This window comes from Hypomesus transpacificus, chromosome 22 (assembly GCF_021917145.1).
Source record: "Hypomesus transpacificus isolate Combined female chromosome 22, fHypTra1, whole genome shotgun sequence".
NCBI lineage: Eukaryota > Metazoa > Chordata > Actinopteri > Osmeriformes > Osmeridae > Hypomesus > Hypomesus transpacificus.
In genome coordinates, this window is record NC_061081.1 from 11664652 (window position 1) to 11683202 (window position 18551).

Sequence of the window (18551 nt, forward strand, 5' to 3'; positions counted from 1 at the left end):
AGTCAGCTCTCCACTCTCCTGTGCTGTCTAGTCAAGAGGGTTCCCCTGTCTGTGTGTGTGTATGTGTCTGTGTGTGTTTGTGTGTGTGTGCTTGCACAGGATGTGGCGGGAGACTGCATGCTGGCTCAGCTCAGGACACGCACACACATACATACACACACACACACACACACTCGCCAGTGTAGCTGTGGTTTCATTGCGGAGCAGGGGCTAGTTCTGAAGGTGGATCTGGGAACAGCATGGACTGCTTTTGTAAACACAGGGTATGTAAACCTGACGTGTATATATACTGTACATGCTGCCTGCATACATGACCAGCCTGTATATATACTGTACATGCTGCCTGCATACATGACCAGCCTTTATATATACTGTACATGCTGCACTCACAGGACAGTGCATGTAAGAGATAATAGTGTTGCTGCCTAAGTTAGACACTCAGAACTGAACTTGTAAAGTTGTGACTTCAAATCAAAACAAAAAGAACCAAAGTGAATAAAAGTGAAATGGACAACACATTAAATAAATAGAAGGCAACATTTTAGGGTTTGTTACAGTACACTCAGGTTTTCGCTCATTTCATGGCATTCTTTAGGAAATCGTCCAGATAGGGGGGTTGTGTGACCCTCCCCTAAGAGTACTTTCATCTTTTCATTATCAGACAGTGTGGTGAACGATGGTATAAGGGTTTCAAATGTATTCAAGGAAAGCTGTCTGGTATGTCTGTATTGTTGGCAGTGTAGTAGAAAGTGCATCTCTGTCTCTACCTCACCTGAGGTACAGTGACCACATACTCTGGATTATTTTGGTAACCAGGTTTTTTTGTGTCTGCCTTTTTCAATGGCTAGACTGTGGTCACTGATCCTGTACTTGGTCAGGATCTGTCTCTGTTTTATATCTCTCTCTTTTTATTTCTCTCTTTCTTTATCTGTCCAGACTGACCCTGTGTGTAGCAGGCTGTGTGTGTGGAGTTATGCATGCTTGTGTGTGTGTTAATGAGTGTGAGGAGGTGTGTGTGTGAGGAGGTGTGGGTGTGTGTGTGTCAGAGAACATTTCACAGACAGACCGGCTGCCACCCTCCAAGAGGCCTGGTCTCAACAGCTGTGACTGGGTCTGCTGGACAGACACACACCCCTAACAGGTGGTGCTGGGTCTGTTGGAGACAGGCTGTCTGTCTTTGGTGTGTCACACGACATAAGAACGTTTAGTGTGAAGCTACATTAGCATAATGCTAGCCCTGCTAATGTTAATGCCATGATGAACTCACTGGGCTGTGAGCAGGGCTGTATGCAAAGTTTGAAAAAAGTTTTGTACACACATACACACCTCCTACACACACACACACCTCCTACACACACCTCCCACACACACACACACACCACACACACACACCTCCTACACACACACACACCCCACCCCTCTAATGGCCCATGCTTAGTGAGGGTGGGGGTGGGCATCACTGTCTATTCCCCCAGCTCTCTATACAAGCTCTCTTCTAGAACGCACACATATACTGGCTGGCTGGCTTACTGGCTGGCTGACTGTATCTCTCAGAGAGAGTAGTGTTGTCTGTGTTTCTGCTGTGGATTGCTCTGCCAGGGATGCAGGTGAGTGAGTCAAAGAATGTCCCTACAGGGGGTGTTAGGTGTGTGTGTTTGTGTGTCTCTGGCTTCTTTTGTGTTTTGCGGTTATGTATGCGAGTGAACATGTATATCTGTTTATGTACATTTAGTCATTTAGCAGACGCTCTTATCCTTTATGTATTCATAAATGTGTTTGTACGTGTATTTGCTTGTGTGTGTGTGTGTACATCATGTGTGTTTGTACATCATGTGTGAGAATGTGCAGTATTTATGTGTGTACGGTATGTGTGTGTGTACAGGATGTGTGTACTATGTGTGTGTGTGTAGAGCGTGTGTGTGTACAGTGTGTGTGTACAGTGTGTGTATGTGAACCCATTATTCCCCCGTCACCTGGCTTTCCCAGAGGGCTGCATGCCAGAGACGCCCAGCTGGACGGGGCACAGGAGCAGGAAGTCCCTGATGTAAACACAGGCTTCTTTGAACACGCTATGCTACACTGCACTGCAGCTAATACGCTACGCTACACTGCACTACAGCCAACACGCTACAGTACACTGCACTACAGCTAACCCAGACCTACTCTGCACTACAGCTAACACGCTACGCTACACTGCACTACAGCTAACCCGCTACACTACACTGCACTCCAGCCAACCCACTATGCTACACTGCACTCCAGCTAACACGCTACGCTACACTGTACTCCAGCTAACCCGCTACGCTACACTGCACTACAGCTAACACGCTACGCTACACTGCACTCCAGCTAACACACTGCACTCCAGCTAACCCGCTACACTACACTGCATCACAGCTAACACGCTACGCTACACTGCATTCTAGCTAACACGCTACGCTACACTGCACTACAGCTAACACGCTACGCTACACTGCACTCCAGCTAACACACTGCACTCCAGCTAACCCGCTACACCACACTGCATCACAGCTAACACGCTACGCTACACTGCACTACAGCTAACACGCTACGCTACACTGCACTACAGGTAAACCAGACCCTAATCCTTTGAACACGCTACGCTACACTGCAGTCCAGCTAACCCAGACCCTAATCCAGACCTACTCTGCAACACTGGTTACACCACAACTGACTGTAGGGCTCTATTAGGTGATACCGTGTGTATGGAGGGGGGGGGGGGGGGAACAAGGAGAGGGTGGGTCTCTGTTTTCTTTCACACTATCCCTCTTCCTCTCTCTCTCCCTCCTTCTCTCTGTCTCTCTCCCTCCTCTCCCCCTCTCTCTCTCTCTCTCTCTCCTCTCTCTCTCTCTCTCTCTCTCTCTCTCTCTCTCTCTCTCTCTCTCTCCCAAATCAAATCATATTCAGATCAGGCTTCACACATGCCCATAAAACTGCAGCTCTAACCAACCTCCCCCCCAGGCCAACAGAGACCCTGTGTTCCTGACGGGAGGTGCCCCCCCCCCCGCAGCTGCCCGTTCCCATGGAGACCCTGGTCAGGCTGACCATGCACGACGTCAAGGACAAGATCTGTGACCCGGTCAGTATGTGTGTATACTGACCTCTGACCTCTCTACAGGGGTGGGTGTGTGTGGTGTGTATTAGAGTGTTTGTGTGTGTGTGTATTAGAGTGTGTGTGAGTGTGTGGGTGTATTAGTGTGTGTGTGTGTGTGTGTGTACTGGAGGGTGTGTTTGTCTGCTGTGATGTGGGGTGAGTTTGTTTTCATCTTAATGTCCCTGTTGCTCTGAGATAGGTTCATGTTTTGTTATTCTATTGTTCACAGTTCTTTAACTTATATAAAGAGTTTTTTAAAACTGCTTCGACGGGGAGGGGGAGTGGGGGGGGGGGGGGGGGGAGGGGGGAGGAGGGGGGAGGGGGGTCAGAGTGTAAATGGCTGTCTGTATATTAACTCTTGTTTTTATTAGCAAAAAAAGAACAGCAATTGCTTACAGATATTTGGCAACAAACTTTCTTTTTTTTTACCCCCCCCCCCCCCCACTACCTATGCAAATAACAACTATACAGAACGCAGAAACAGGACAGGGCTGTGACAGGGCTGGGTCAAGTCTGGGTTAAGTCTCACAGACATGCATTCAGTTACACCAGAGAGATTCCCGATGCTCTGAGCTCTTACTTCAATGGTCCTTGTAGCGACACACACACGCTATACCGTAAGTAAGGAAATAAGTAAGACTGTATTTATATAGCACATACGAGAATTGCAGCTCAAGCTGCTTTACATAAAATCAACAAAAACAATGATACAAGTAATAAAAGTAATAGATCTAAAACATATAACAAACCAGACAAGCCGCACTCTATCTGCGGTCTCTCGAATCCGTCTTAGATCCATTATAAACTATATTAACTATAAATAGTATAAAGAAATTGGCAAACATACACTCACAAGTACATCCACACCACACACGCACAGTGGATTAGCGGCAGGGGTGTGATGGGGCCTGTTTGTGAGACAGGGGATATCATCAAAGCCCAGAACCAACCTAGTTCATCTGCAGACAGAAGGAACACACACACACACACACTCATAATGTAGATGGGAAGGAGGAAGGGAAGGAGGAATGGATGGAGAGATGAAGGGATGGAGGGGAAGGATGGATGAAAGGACTGGAAGATGGTCAGTAGTGAAGAGATGGAGGGAGGGATGAAAGGGAGGAGGGTAGAGAATGAGGTGGGTGGAAGAGAGGTGATTGCTGCTTGTTGTTGCCAGAGGCAACGAGTCTGCTGAGAGAGGGGGGTAGGGAGAGAGAGGGGAAGGTAGACCTCAGTCCAACTGTCACATACACTCCTCCACTGCACTAAAACCGATCAGTAGGACTAGCATCAGTGGCATTGTGAGGCTGTGTTGTGATTGGTGGAGAGTTGATTGTCTCAGCCACACAGGAGCTGTCATGTGACGAGCTGTGCCTAGCTAGTATGCCCTCCCCTTTCCTTTCCCCCCTCTCCTCTCCTCTCCCATCCTCTCCTGGTTGCTGTTGTTTATGTTGCATGTTAACTTTGTTTACTCACGGGCCTGAGGGCTAGTTCACTTGTGATTAGACATGTATTTTTTCTTGTAATTGTGCCTATGATTTCTTAGAAACTGTGTGCGTGTGTGTGTATGTGTGGAATGTGTGTGTACCGTAAGAGCGGGATGTGTTTGGGAGAGGAAATAACTTGGTTATCGAATGATATTGTCACCAACTAGGGGCACCAGGTTTAATATCTACATTTAGACATTTAGTCATTTAGCAGATGCTCTTATCCAGAGCGACTTACAGTAAGTTGTTGAAGAAATGTTGGTCATATGCATAGATGTATGTGAATGAAATCTATAAGCTTCTATGTTCATTGGTAAGAGACAGGAAGGATAGATAATTAAGTTGAGTTCAAAGGAATGTGAGGTGCTGATGGCTCTGTGGGCAGCTTGCCCTGGGGGATGGGTGAAGCATCTTATATGGCCTTCTGTCCTCTGGTTAGTGTAAGGGGTCAATAGAGACAGTTGCTCTGAACTTTGGCTGGAAGGACTGTGTCCTGTTTCATTGTTTGTGTTGATTAAAGTATTGTTTGAAGATGGTCACACAAAGGACAGTTGACCATTTGACTGGTCAACTCCTGTGGCTTTATTATCTACTGCCCTGGAGAGAGCTGTGACATCAAAGAACTTTGGGACACTTGATATTGTTTCAAACTGTCACTAAGTTGAGTTAGCCAATCACAGAGTTTGCTACATTGATTGATTGACCTTATAGAATGCCATTTGATTTAAAGTTTATATAAGGCATTGCATGTGTGATAGTTCTCTATCACTCTTACAAACGGTCTGTGTGGATGGCACCTCCTTCGTTAATGACTGATCACCAAAGCTTTGTTTAATCTTATGTAATTGTACAGTCTAAATAAATTGTATTGAAACCATATCCCTTGACTATTCAGATCTACACAGTGCCTCTCGAATTCTTCCTTAACAAAGTACAGGGACATTCCCCCGAGGAAAGTAGGGTGAAGTGCCTTGCCCAAGGACACAACGTCATTTGGCACGGCAGGGAATCGAACCTTCTGATTGCTAGGCCGACTCCCTAACCGCTCAGCCACCTTACTCCTACGCCATCTGTAGTAAATCAAGTTCAAGTTTGTTGCTGCAACACACACATGCCCTGTACACACATCAGGGGCGGCGCCAGATCATGTCTAATCCAGGTGCTGAGGGGTTGGTGGATCATTGACAGGGGGAACTGCGCAATTATATATATATATATATATATATATATATATATATATATATATATATATATTATATAAATACTATCAGGGCCAGAGTGGGACCCCTTTTTCAGCCCGGGAGTGTAATGGCCAAACCAGCCCATCCCCACCAGGGGCCGAGCCATATGTTGAACATTCGGGGCTAAACCCGAACCTAGAACCTAGGAAAGGTTTTGATGAAATTGGCACTTCACATTAATGCGGGCGCGCATACCCACTGGGTTAGGGTTAGTAGTGCACAATGCAGAGCAGCTGAAGCATCGTGGGATCTAAGTGCATCAGACACGGTTGTGATTGCTGTGTGTTTCCAGACAGCGGGTCAACAGGATGTCAAACACACCATGCTGTGAAGGTCAGATTCACACCCATCACAGGAGCTTCTGTAAGGCTGTTGTGTGCCACTGTTGGCTCCAGACCAGCCTTAGGTAGTGTTCGTCTGACTGACTGGAGGAATCAAGGATTCATCAAACCCAACCCTGTTTCCCTGCCTCTTTCAAGGGGTTGAAAACAGAGAAGGAGGAGTAGGCAGAGGAGGTAGAGGAGGAGGGAGAGGAGGTGGGGGGAGGGGAGGAGGAGAGCAAGAAGAGTATGGAGAGGAAGAGGAGGAGGAGTAGGGAGAGTAGAAGGAGAGGAGGAGTGGTAGGGAGAGGAGGAGAGGAAGAAGAGAAGGAGGAGGGAGAGGAGGAGGGAGAAGAGGAGAGGAGTAGGAGGAGAGGAGGAGTAGTAGGGAGAGGAGGAGAGGAGAAGTAGTAGGGAGAGGAGGAGAGGAGGAGGAGTAGGGAGAGGAGGAGAGGAGAAGTAGTAGGGAGAGGAGGAGAGGAGGAGGAGTAGGGAGAGGAGGAGAGGAGGAGGAGTAGGGAGAGGAGGAGAGGAGGAGGAGTAGGGAGAGGAGGAGAGGAGGAGGAGTAGGGAGAGGAGGAGAGGAGGAGGAGTAGGGAGAGGAGGAGAGGAGGAGGAGTAGGGAGAGGAGGAGAGGAGGAGGAGTAGGGAGAGGAGGAGAGAAGGAGGAGTAGGGAGAGGAGGAGAGGAGGAAGAAGAGAAGGAGTAAGGAGAGGAGGAGAGGAAGAAGAGAAGGAGTAAGGAGAGGAGGAGAGGAAGAAGAGAAGGAGGAGTAAGGAGAGGAGGAGGGAGAGGAGGAGAGGAAGAGGAGAAGGAGGAGTAAGGAGAGGAGGAGGAGGCGTAGGGAGAGGTAGAGGAGGAGGAGTTGCAGTAGGGAGAGGAGTAGGAGAGGAAGAAGAGGAGGAGAAGGAGGGAGGGGAAGAGAGGAGAGGAAGAAGATGAGGAGGAGGATAGGAGGAAGAAGAGGAGGAGTAGGGAGAGGAGGAGAGGAGCAGGAAGAAGAGGAGAAGGAGTAGGGAGAGGAGGAGAGGCAGGGGAGGAGGGAGAGGAGGAGGAAGAAGAAGAGGAGGAGGAGGAGGAAGAAGAGGGAGAGGAGGGGAGGAGGAGGAGTAGGGAGAGGAGGGGGAGGGGAGGAGGAAGAGGGGGAGGGGAGGAGGAAGAGGAGGAGGAGAGGAGTAAGTGGAGGGGTGTGTTGTAGATTTGTTGTTGTATTCTGTCGCAGCAGATTAAATTATGGGATAATCATGAATGACCTAATTTCCTGTTCTTGTCCACAGAGACAAAAAGACACTCAAAACTTCATTTATGCCCATAACCCCACCCACACCCCTTCACAGAAAATACAAACAAATCTTATCTGAGCAGGGGTTTTCCTATAGGAAAACACACAGGAGACACACATATACACACACAGATACATGCACACAAGCGTAAACACACACATACACAGACACACATACATCTCATTATTACTCACTGTCACTTTCTGCCCTGACAAACACACACACCTCTCTCTCTCTTTCTCTCTCACACCCGGAGCAGGAACCACCTGTGGGTGAGACCATTGATGGCCCCCCAGGTACTTATGAGAATGGTTTGATCCAGACTATGCGCCTCCAGAAAGCCCTCAGCTGTAGTCTGGCATAAAAAGTATTTTTCAGGCTTAAGTAAGTATGCTGTGCATGGATGTAGCTTAGCATAGCCCCTAGCATAGCTGCTATGTATGTAGCTTAGCATAGCCCATAGCTTTGCTGCTGTGTGTGGTTGTGGCTTAGCATAGCCCCTAGAGTAGCTGCTGTGTATGGATGTAGCTTAGCATAGCCCATAGCTTGCTGCTGTGTTGCAAGAGACAGACAGTGTTGTGATGTTGTGCAGTATGTTACACTCTCTGGCAGCAAGCAGCACCAGACTGTTGCATGCAGGAGCTGTTATCAGCAGTGTGTGCTTACTGACTGTGTGTGTTTACTGAGTGAGAGTGTGTGTGTAGAGTGCGTGCATGTGTGTGCCTGTGTGTGTAAATCTTTGTGTGTGTGTGGGTCAGTAAGAGGGTGAAACTACGGCGTCCATTCTGGAGTTACTTATTAAAGTTTATGGACTGGAGCATAGAGAGAGGGAGAGTGAGAGGGAGAGGGAGGGGGGGAGAGGCCAGAACTTTCAGCTAATATTACTCTGGTAGCATCAGGACTGAGGTGACTGAGTTGTGAAAGGTGTGTGTGTGCGCGGATGGCGCAACATCTGCAGGTCTATACTTGTGCTAAATTCTGTGTGCCTACAGTAGCTGTGTGTGTGTATCTGTAGAAGTGTGTGCATGTGTGTAGTTGTGTGTATCTGTAGTAGTGTGTGTATCTATAGTAGTGTGTGTGTGTGCATGGATGGACGTGTGTGTGTGTTTTATCATCTTGTCTGAACAGAGCCCTTGTGGGAAGCTTCCTGTGTCCTACAGCCAGAGGTCTCCTGGTCTATCTATCTCTTCTGGACTCTGTCTCTCCTGGTCTCTCTCTCTTCTGGTGTCTCTCTCTCTCTCCTGGTCTCTCTTTCTCTCCTGGTCTTTCCTGGTCTCTCTCTTTCTCCTGGTCTCTCTTTCTCTCCTGGTCTCTCCTAGTCTCTCTCTCTCCTGGTCTTTCTCTCTCTCCTGGTCTCTCTTTCTCTCCTGGTATCTCCTGGTCTCTCTTTCTCTCCTGGTCTCTCATGGTCTCTCTCTCTCTCCTGGTCTCTCTCTCTCTCTCCTGGTCTCTCTTTCTCTCTTGGTCTCTCTCTCTCTCTCCTGGTCTCTCTCTCTCCTGGTCTCTCTCCTGATCTCTCTGACCTCCAGACAGATCTCAGACACAGTGGACGTGTTTCCTAATTGCAGCGGAAAGGATCAAAGAAGTTGTCTCCTTTTCTCAGCATACTGTATAAAGAAGTAGGTAGCTGTTTCCCCTTATCTCTCTCTCTCTCTCTCCTCTCTCTCTCTCTCTCTCTCTCTCTCTCTCTCTCTCTCTCTCTCTCTCTCTGTCTCTCTCTCTCTCTCTCTCTCTCTCTCTCTCTCTCCCTCTTTCTCTCTCTCTCTCTCTCCCTCTCTCTCTCTCTTTCTCTCTGTCTCGCTTGTGTGTGTGTGAAGCTATTATCCGCTCATACTCAGCAGTAGCAGCTTCTTCTGTGTGGCGTCTCTTTATCATTCATCCTCTACGGCGCTCATCCTTCCTTTCGTTCCATGTTTCTCTCTCTCCGTCTCTCTCTCTGTGTGTCTCTCTGTGTGTCTCTCTCTCTGTGTGTCTCTGTCTGTCTCTGTCTGTCTGTCTCTCTCTCTGTCTGTGTCTCTCTCTTTGTCCCTCTCTCTCTGTTTCTCTCAAACAGTCTGTCTGTCTCTCTCTCTCTTTCTGTCTGTCTGTCTGTCTCTGTCTTTCTCTCTGTCTCTGTCTCTCTCTCTCTCTCTTTGTCTCTCTCTCTCTGTTTCTCTCTGTCTGTCTCTCTCTCTCTCTGTCTCTCTCTGTCTCTCTCTGTGTCTCTCTATGTTCAGTTCAGTATGCTTTATTGGCATGACAGTTCGGGTTGAGCTGTATTGCCAAAACAGTCCATATTGAATGGACATTTTAACATATATATCATAACAATTAACAAGGAGTCTAACAATAATAATATGGCAAAATAACAGAAGCATAGTAAGTTGGGGACTGTTGAAAAGTAACAAATAAATGCATGTTAAGATGACAGAAGACAGAAAGGTTTTAACAGTTATACAAGGTTGATTCACTGTCCCTAAGGTTGTGACATTTAGATACATATCTAGCGGCAAGGCTTGCAGTAGGCCCTTCGCCCAGAGATATCCTTAATTTCTTATTTATTTAAAGTTCTGTGTAGTTTTCAATTAACTGGTTACATTTTTCCAGATATTGATCTCTCTCTCTTTCGCTGTCTCTGTCTCTCTCAAACTCTGTCTCTCTCTCGGTCTCTCTTTCTCTGTCTGTCTCTCTCAAACACTGGTTGTCAGTTCAGTTCAAAGGGCTTCATTGGCATGAAAACAACAATTGTTCATATTACCAAAGCAAAGTTGGAATTACAGAAATCAATATAAATCATGGCCTTATATATACTTATATTTCATACAGTCAAATACCGAGAGACACACGGTCATCCAAATATACATACGTGTAACTACACCACACAGGTTGGTATATTGTTCATGTTGCCAAATAATCAGTAGAAGAGATAAGTTAATACATACAAACACATATATATATATATATATATATACACGCATACACACATGTATACACACACTCTTGTATATACATATTGTCTCTCAAACACTGTCTGTCTCTTTCTGTCTCTCTCCCTCTCTGTCTCTCTCAAACACAGTCTCTCTCTCCCTACCCCTCTCTCTCTGTCTCTCCCCTCTTTCTGCAGTCCATCTAAGGTGAGTGTACCTTGTGTTTGAAGCAAGGCCGTAGCCATGCAGTCAACATTTGGGGGGACAAATATTTATTTGATATGATAATTCCGGACAGCGTGTGTGGTTGCCTGTCATTGCGTAACACATTTGTATTTACATTTTTACACCAATATATTGGGGGGGACATTTTGACCAGATTTGAATATTGGGGGGGGGGGATGTGTCCCCCCTAATATATATTATGATTATGGCCTTGGTTTAAAGTAAGTGTGTCTCAAGAGGAAGTGGTTTGTGGCTCTGTGATCTGTGATGTCACTTCCTGAGTTAAGCCCACATGATTGAGTAGATCAACCGGAGAAACTAAATATCGACAAACTGCTGAGGTGTGTGACCGCTAGAGGGTGTGTGTGTGTGTGTGTGTGTGTGTGTGTGTGTGAGGTATGTTGTTGAGATCACACAGTGTGTGTGTGAGGTATGTTGTTGAGATCACACAGTGTGTGTGTGAGGTATGTTGTTGAGATCACTACAGTGTGTGTGTGAGGTATGTTGTTGAGATCACTACAGTGTGTGTGTGCTTTAATTGTGTGTATATTTCCCTCTCTTTGTTGCACTTTCTAGAAGCTTTGACATCACAGTTGCATTAAGAAATTATTATTTTAATATTTTATATCCTGATTCGTAAATTCATCAGATCTGGCTTGTTCTCATTTAAATGTCAAGGAGGGAGTCTTTTCTCAACATATTTCTCTTTAGTCTGGGTTCAGTTACACTTGGCCTTGCCTGAGATTAGCCACAGGCTCACTGACAGCACTGTGTGTGTTTGTGTGTGCGTGTGTGGAGCTGGATGGGGTTGTGAGGGGTAGGTACATGTGTGTGTGTGTGTGTTAATGGTCCTATGTTGTGAGGGGTAGGTACATATGTGTGTGTGTGTGTTAATGGTCCTATGTTGTGAGGGGTAGGTACATGTGTGTGTGTGTGTGTTAATGGTCCTATGTTGTGTGGGGTAGGTACGTGTGTGTGTGTGTTAATGGTCCTATGTTGTGAGGGGTAGGTACATGTGTGTGTGTGTGTGTGTTAATGGTCCTATGTTGTGAGGGGTAGGTACATGTGTGTGTGTGTGTTAATGGTCCTATGTTGTGAGGGGTAGGTACATGTGTGTGTGTGTGTGTGTTAATGGTCCTATGTTGTGAGGGGTAGGTCCTGGTAGGGGTGTTGCTGGTCCTGCAGAGAGAAAACAGAGACGGAGTGTGTGTAAACTGTCTGTACAGAAATAGACACTGTTGGGGGTACACACACACACACACAGTTGGAGCCATTCTAAGTTATTCTCTACCACAGGCTTTGTGAGTCACGAAGACCAGAGGTGTGACCCCTCCTCTCTCTTTCTCCTCCATCCTTCTCTCCCTGTATCTGTCTGTCTCTCTCTGTCTCTCTCTCTGTCTCTGTCTCCCCTCTCTCCCCCCTCCCTTAGGTACTGCCGCGCTGCGCTCTGTCTGTCTGTGTGTGTGTGTGTGTGTGCTCCTTGCGTATGTGTGCTCGCCCGCTGCACCAGAGAGAGAGCGCGCCAGGCTGAAGAGACTGTGACTGAGCTTAAAGACACACAGCTCTCTCCTCCTCTCTCCCTCCTCTCTCCTCCTCTTTCCCTCATTCTCTCGCTCTCCTTCTCTCTCTCTCCTTTTCTCTCTCTCTCTTCCTCCTTGTTGACTCTCTGTGTCACACGGTTGCTCTTTTTCCGGAAAGGACTGCAACGAACGGTAAGCAGGCTTTCTCTTGCTGTGCCTGTGTGTGTGCATATGCGTGTGTGTGTTTGTTGCTGGTTGGTTCATATGTGTGTTTGTGTGAGGATGGGTGGGTGGGGTGTGTGTGTGTGTTCCTGTGTCTGAGTTAGTGAACACAGCGATAGATGCAGCTTCCCTGTGTTAACTGGATCACTCCTGATGTGTGTGTTACAATCCAAATGAACTGCCATGTTGATGTTGTGTGTGTCAGTAGTTTGAGTGAGAGAGAGTGTGTGTGTGTGTGTGTGGACTAGTGACACTTCAACTGTCAGCATCTCTGAATGTAATTAGTATGTTTAGAAGGATGCTCCTCAGTCTGTCTCATCTGTTTGTGTGTGTGTTTGTGTGTGTGGTGGGTGTCTGCATGTGAGGTGTGTGTGTGTGTGTGTGTGAGAGGTGGATGTGTGTGTGTGTGACAGGTGGATGTGTGTGTGTGTGTGTGTGTGTGTGTGACAGGTGGATGTGTGTGTGTGTGTGTGTGAGAGAGAGGTGGATGTGTGTGTGTGTGCTCATGGCGAGTCATACATTTTATAAGGAAGGGCAGCATAGGAAGAGTAGATCAGTTTAACCTGCAACTGAGATAATAGAGAGAGAGACAAGGAGAGAAAGAGAGGGAGAGAGGAGAGGGAAGTAGAGAGAGAGAGAGGGAGGGTAAGGAGAGAGAGGGGGGGTAGAGAGGGTAGGGAAGGAGAGAGAGGGCGGGTAGGGAGGGAGGGTAGGGAAAGAGAGAGAGAGGGAGGGTAGGGATGGTAGGGAGGGTAGGGAGAGAGGGATAGAGAGGGAGGGTATGGAAAGAGAGAGAGGGAAGGAGGGTAGGGAGAGAGAGAGGGTTAGAGAAGAAGGGTAAGGAAGGAGAGAGAGAGGGAGGGTAGGGAGAGAGAGAGGAAGAGAGAGTGAATGAAGTGAGGCGATAAGAATCAATCCTCCCTGATGGTGGAAGGGCATCATTTGTCTTCTCCTTTATTCTCTCCTTGCCCTCTTTTCTCCTTCATCTCCTCCTCCTCATCCTTCTCTCCCCTCATCCATCTCCTCCTCCTCATCCATCTCCTCCTCTCATCCATCTCCTCTCATCCATCTCTCCTCTCATCCATTTACATTTACATTTAGTAATTTAGCAGACGCTCTTATCCAGAGCGACTTACAGTAAGTGGAGGGACATTCCCCCCGAGGCAAGAAGGGTGAAGTGCCTTGCCCAAGGACACAACATCATTTGGCACGGCGGGGAATCGATCCAGCAACCTTCTGATTACTATCCCGACTCCCTCACCGCTCATCCATCTCCTCTCATCCTTCTCTCCCCTCATCCATCTCTCCCCTCATCCATCTATCCTCCTCATCCATCTCTCCTCTCATCCATCTCCTCTCATCCCTCTCTCCCCTCATCCATCTCTCCTCTCATCCATCTCCTCTCATCCCTCTCTCCTCTCATTCTTCTCTTATCCATCTCCTCTCATCCCTCTCTCTGTTCATCCATCTCTCCCCTCATCCATCTCTCCCCTCATCCATCCATCTCTCATCCCTCTCTCCCCTCATCCATCTCTCCTCTCATCCCTCTCTCCTCTCATCCATCTCTCCTCTTATCCATCTCCTCTCATCCCTCTCTTTGTTCATCCATCTCTCCCCTCATCCATCCATCTCTCATCCCTCTCTCCCCTCATCCATCTCTCCTCTCATCCATACATCTCTCCTCTCATCCCTTTCTCTCCTCATCCCTCTCTCTCCTCATCCCTCTCCCCTCCTCTGGGACTGTTTATTTGAAGGATGAACATAGATGCTAAAGAAGGGATCTCTACACTCATTTGAACCCATTGTATTTGATGTTGTTACTGTGTATGCATAAATGTGTGTGTGTCTGTCTGTCTGTCTGTCCGTCTGAGTATAAATATGTGTGTCTGTGTACAAGTGTACAAGTGTTTGTGTGTGTGAGAGAGAGAGAGATACAGACTGGCAGACTGAGACGTTTTATCGTAGATCTACAGTACTGACCGTCCTCCTGTATATAGATCTACAGTACTGACCATCCTCCTGTATATAGATCTACAGTACTGACCGTTCTCCTGTATATAGATCTACAGTACTGACCGTCCTCCTGTATATAGATCTACAGTACTGACCGTCCTCCTGTGTATAGATCTACAGTACTGACCATCCTCCTGTATGTAGATCTACAGTTGTGTTGGTGTGTGTGTGTGTCTGTGTCTGTGCTGGCGCAGGAAAAGACTCTGGTAGGAAAATATTGAGAGAAAAGGTCAGGAGACAGGATGCCCTTTTATATCTGATACTGGAGGGGTGGGGGGGGGGGAGTATGAGGGGGCAGGGCCTTAGGTAGGGGTGGGGGGGGGAGTATGAGGAGGCGGGGCCTTAGGTAGGGGTGGGGGGGGAGTATGAGGGGCCGGGGGGGCAGGTGGGTAGGAAGAAAGATAGAAAGAGACAGAAAGCAAACGACTGTTGTGAATTGTGTCTGTAGCAATCTGAAGACAGACAGAGGAGAGAGGGGAGAGGGGAGCGAACAGTGAGAAAGGATCTAGAGGAGAGAGAGGCATTGGTGAGGATTTAGTTGAGGATCTAGAGGAGAGAGAGGCATTGGTGAGGATCTAGTTGAGGATCTAGAGGAGAGAGAGGCATTGGTGAGGATACAGTTGAGGATCTAGAGGAGAAAAAGGATCTCAGGTTGTTTTGGTTCTGTGTGAAAGGTCATGTGACCCATGCTGTCACCCATCTCAGTGGGAACAGATGACAGCAGCGGTTGGCATGGAAGCAGAGCCCCTGAGGTAAGAGACCCCCCGCCTTGGTTCCTGCTTAGTCTCATGACCTTTGACCCAGGCCATGTGACCTTCTCCATGGCAACAGGGCATGACGTCATCATGGGAACACTTGACGACACCGGACCCCCCTATGACCATCTGTGATGTCATCCCTAGTTACTAGTATTGCATCTCAGAGCAGAACAGGACTGTTACTGGGACTGCATCTCAGAGCAGAAAAGGACTGTTACTAGTACTGCATCTCAGAGCAGAACAGGACCGTTACTAGTACTGCATCTCAGAGCAGAATAGGACCGTTACTAGTACTGCATCTCAGAGCAGAACAGGACTGTTACTAGTACTGCATCTCAGAGCAGAACAGGACTGTTACTAGTACTGCATCTCAGAGCAGAACAGGACTGTTACTGGGACTGCATCTCAGAGCAGAACAGGACTGTTACTGGGACTACATCTCAGAGCAGAACAGGACTGTTACTAGTACTGCATCTCAGAGCAGAACAGGACTGTTACTAGTACTGCATCTCAGACAGCAGACTGCAACTCACCGTTGCTGGTACTACACGGTTGAACGTTGCTGGTGTGTTGTCTGCTGGTTCAGGTCAAGCTGGGTGTGTGTGTGTGTGGTGTACCCTCTTCAATGCGAGTAAAACACTTGCATATGCAACCAAATTTCACGCTAGGCAACAACAACTTTTCTTTAATTAGCAATGCATAGTAAATTTCCCTCACCTGTGATTGAGTTAGAGTTTAGCGCAGATTTCAATGAGGGACCATTGCTTGATGGTCGCCCTCTGTCTCGCCTTTGATGTTTGCTCTCGGTTTCAGCAGTGTTGACACCTGTGTGTATGTGTGGTGTGTGTGCGTGTGTGTGGTGTGGTGTGTGCTCTCTACTGTACTCGGACACTGCTGTATGAGAGTGTAGCCTGTGTATGGTGAAACTCACTCCTCAGGTATGTAAATCGCCACCCGCGTCAGCGAATTGCTAGATTCGTTGGCGTAGTTGGTAGTGGTGGCGCTTGGGAAGTCAGAGGTTGTGCGTTCGACTCCCGTTCGAAGCGGACAGTGGCCCGTATACCTCTGACGGAACTTGCAAGACTGCGTCTGTTACAAGAGGACAACAAGAGCAGAGAGCACACGCACACACACACACACACACACACACACACACACACACACACACACACAGGTGTCAACACTGCTGACACGGAGAGCAGACATCAAAGGCCGGACAGTAGAGCAACACTGAGCTGAGCTGAGGACTGAATCTCAATATGAAACACAGTGTGTGTGTTCCTACATGTAGGTGTGTGTGTGTGCTTGTGTTAATTTGTTAGTGTGTGTGTGTGCCTGTGTGTGTGCCTGTGTGTGTGCCTGTGTGTGTGAGTCTGTGTGTTTGCCACTGCTACGCTGACGACATGCAGCTGTACCTGTCGTTCCCCCCGACTGATCCGGGGATCTCAGCTAGGATTGAGGCCTGCCTCGCAGACATCTCCGCCTGGATGACTGAGCACCACCTCCAGCTGAACCTCGCCAAAACAGAACTTCTCATCATCCCGGTTAAACCCTCCATCTCCCACGATCTGTCAATCACCCTGGGATCTGCGACGGTGACCCCTTCATCCTCTGCCAGGAACCTTGGGGTTACCATGGATGACGAGCTCTCCCTCACGGCCCACATTGCTGCAGTCTCCCGGTTGTGTAGATTCACCCTCTACAACATCCGGAAGATCAGGAGATACCTGTCTGAGCACTCCACCCAGCTGCTTGTCCAAGCACTTGTCCTCTCCAAGTTGGACTACTGCAACTCGCTGCTCGCCGGTCTTCTAGCATGTGCAACCCGCCCTCTTCAGAGGATTCAGAATGCAGCGGCCCAACTACAAGCCAATCAGAAACATCCCCCGTAACCGACGCGAGCGTCCGGCACGCTCTCATAGGTTAACTGCTCGTGCAGTGAAATTCTGCTGGGGCGCAGTGACATTTTGTTAAAGTCTATGCGCTCTCGACTTTTGACTCAAATCTGACGCCATACACAATTTCCGCGAAATTGTACATCCTTTACAATATTACATGGAAGGTGAATGGGACTGCACCCGACTACATCAAGTCTCTCCTGCAGCCTTACACCCCCACCTGTCACCTAGGGTCTTCTTCAGACAACCGCCTGGTGGTCCCACCTCTCAAGACCGCCCGGTCCCAACACAAGCTCTTCTCCTGTCTGGCCCCCCAATGGTGGAACCAGCTCCCCTACTCCATCAGGGACACTGACTGTCTCCCCACCTTCAAGAAAAGGCTCAAGACGAACTTGTTCCGGGAGTACAATGGTACTTAAGAATGCTTGATTGGACCTGATGTTAGTTTCCTCCAGGATCACAATGACTATTATTGAGAGACTTGTTGCTCTTGTAGGTTAGTTATAATGAAGTTAACTTTTGAACTCTTGTACTCGCTGTGAAATATTTTACTGTTGATTGTTCTTCTACAGGTACAGTCTTGCACTTTTTTAAGGTTCATGTTGTTTTAATTGTAACTTGTATAACTGCATGCTCTTATGGGTCTTCCCTTTGGCACTTGTTTATTTTTTCACAATGTATGCTTCTTGCTTTGGCTGCTTGCAATGTTTGGGACTACCTCGTTGTTATGATCAGTGACCTATGCTCTTTTGTAAATCTCTCTCTTGGAAGTCGCTTTGGATAGAAGCGTCTGCTAAATGCATAAATGTAAATGTATGTGTGTCTGTGTGTGCTTGTCTGTGTGTATGTGTGTCTGTCTGTGTGAGTCTGTTTGTATGTGTGTCTGTGTGTGTGAGTCTTCAGAGCTGTGTGTGTAATCTAACAGAAGAGTGTGGGTCTGAATGATGTTCTGTTTAATTACTTTCTGTAGGAGGGGCCTCGTAGAACACAGCCATGTACATGCCCTTGGCATGGTGTGTGTGTGTGTGTAGGGGGGAGTGTGTGTGAATGTGTGTGCGTGGGAGTGTGTGTGTGTGTCTCTGTTATTGATGGGCTGGTTCCTTTCCCCGACCCAGTTTTTCTGCACTGCCACCCACTGTTTACCTCATGCCTGTGTACCTAGGAGTCAGCTGAGTGTGTGTGCCCACATGCAGTCTGTGTTTATGTGTGATGGGATGTGCACTGTAGGAGAGACCAGCACTGATGCACTGTAGGAGAGACCAGCACTGATGCACTGTAGGAGAGACCAGGACTGTATGACACAAAAAATGTATATTGACCATTTATTTACATTCCTATTCCTGTGTATTCCTGTGTCCAACTATAAATGGTTGACCAATTACATGCTTTGAGAAGACTATTTGATAAAAAAAAACATGTATTTGATTATACATTCAAATATTTGTTTGTAATTGTTACAAGCCAGAATATTAGAGATGGCCATCAGCATAGTGGGAGTAATCGCGGGTGAGACAGTTAGGTGCGATTGATTTACATCACAGTTTGCACTTCAGCTATTGCTCA

At 47.7% G+C, this 18551-nt stretch overlaps 1 protein-coding gene across 1 annotated transcript in view; it reads left to right on the plus strand.

Annotated features, from left to right (window-relative positions):
- The first annotated feature begins 1457 nt into the window (after positions 1–1457).
- inpp4b (inositol polyphosphate-4-phosphatase type II B) overlaps positions 1458–18551 on the plus strand; it is a 70181-nt gene continuing 53087 nt past the window's right edge. The window contains exons 1-2 of the mRNA XM_047045334.1: positions 1458–1607; positions 2983–3100. Coding sequence (XP_046901290.1) covers positions 3044–3100 — 57 coding nt within the window. The 5' untranslated portion in view covers positions 1458–1607; positions 2983–3043. The remainder of the gene's footprint in view (positions 1608–2982; positions 3101–18551) is intronic.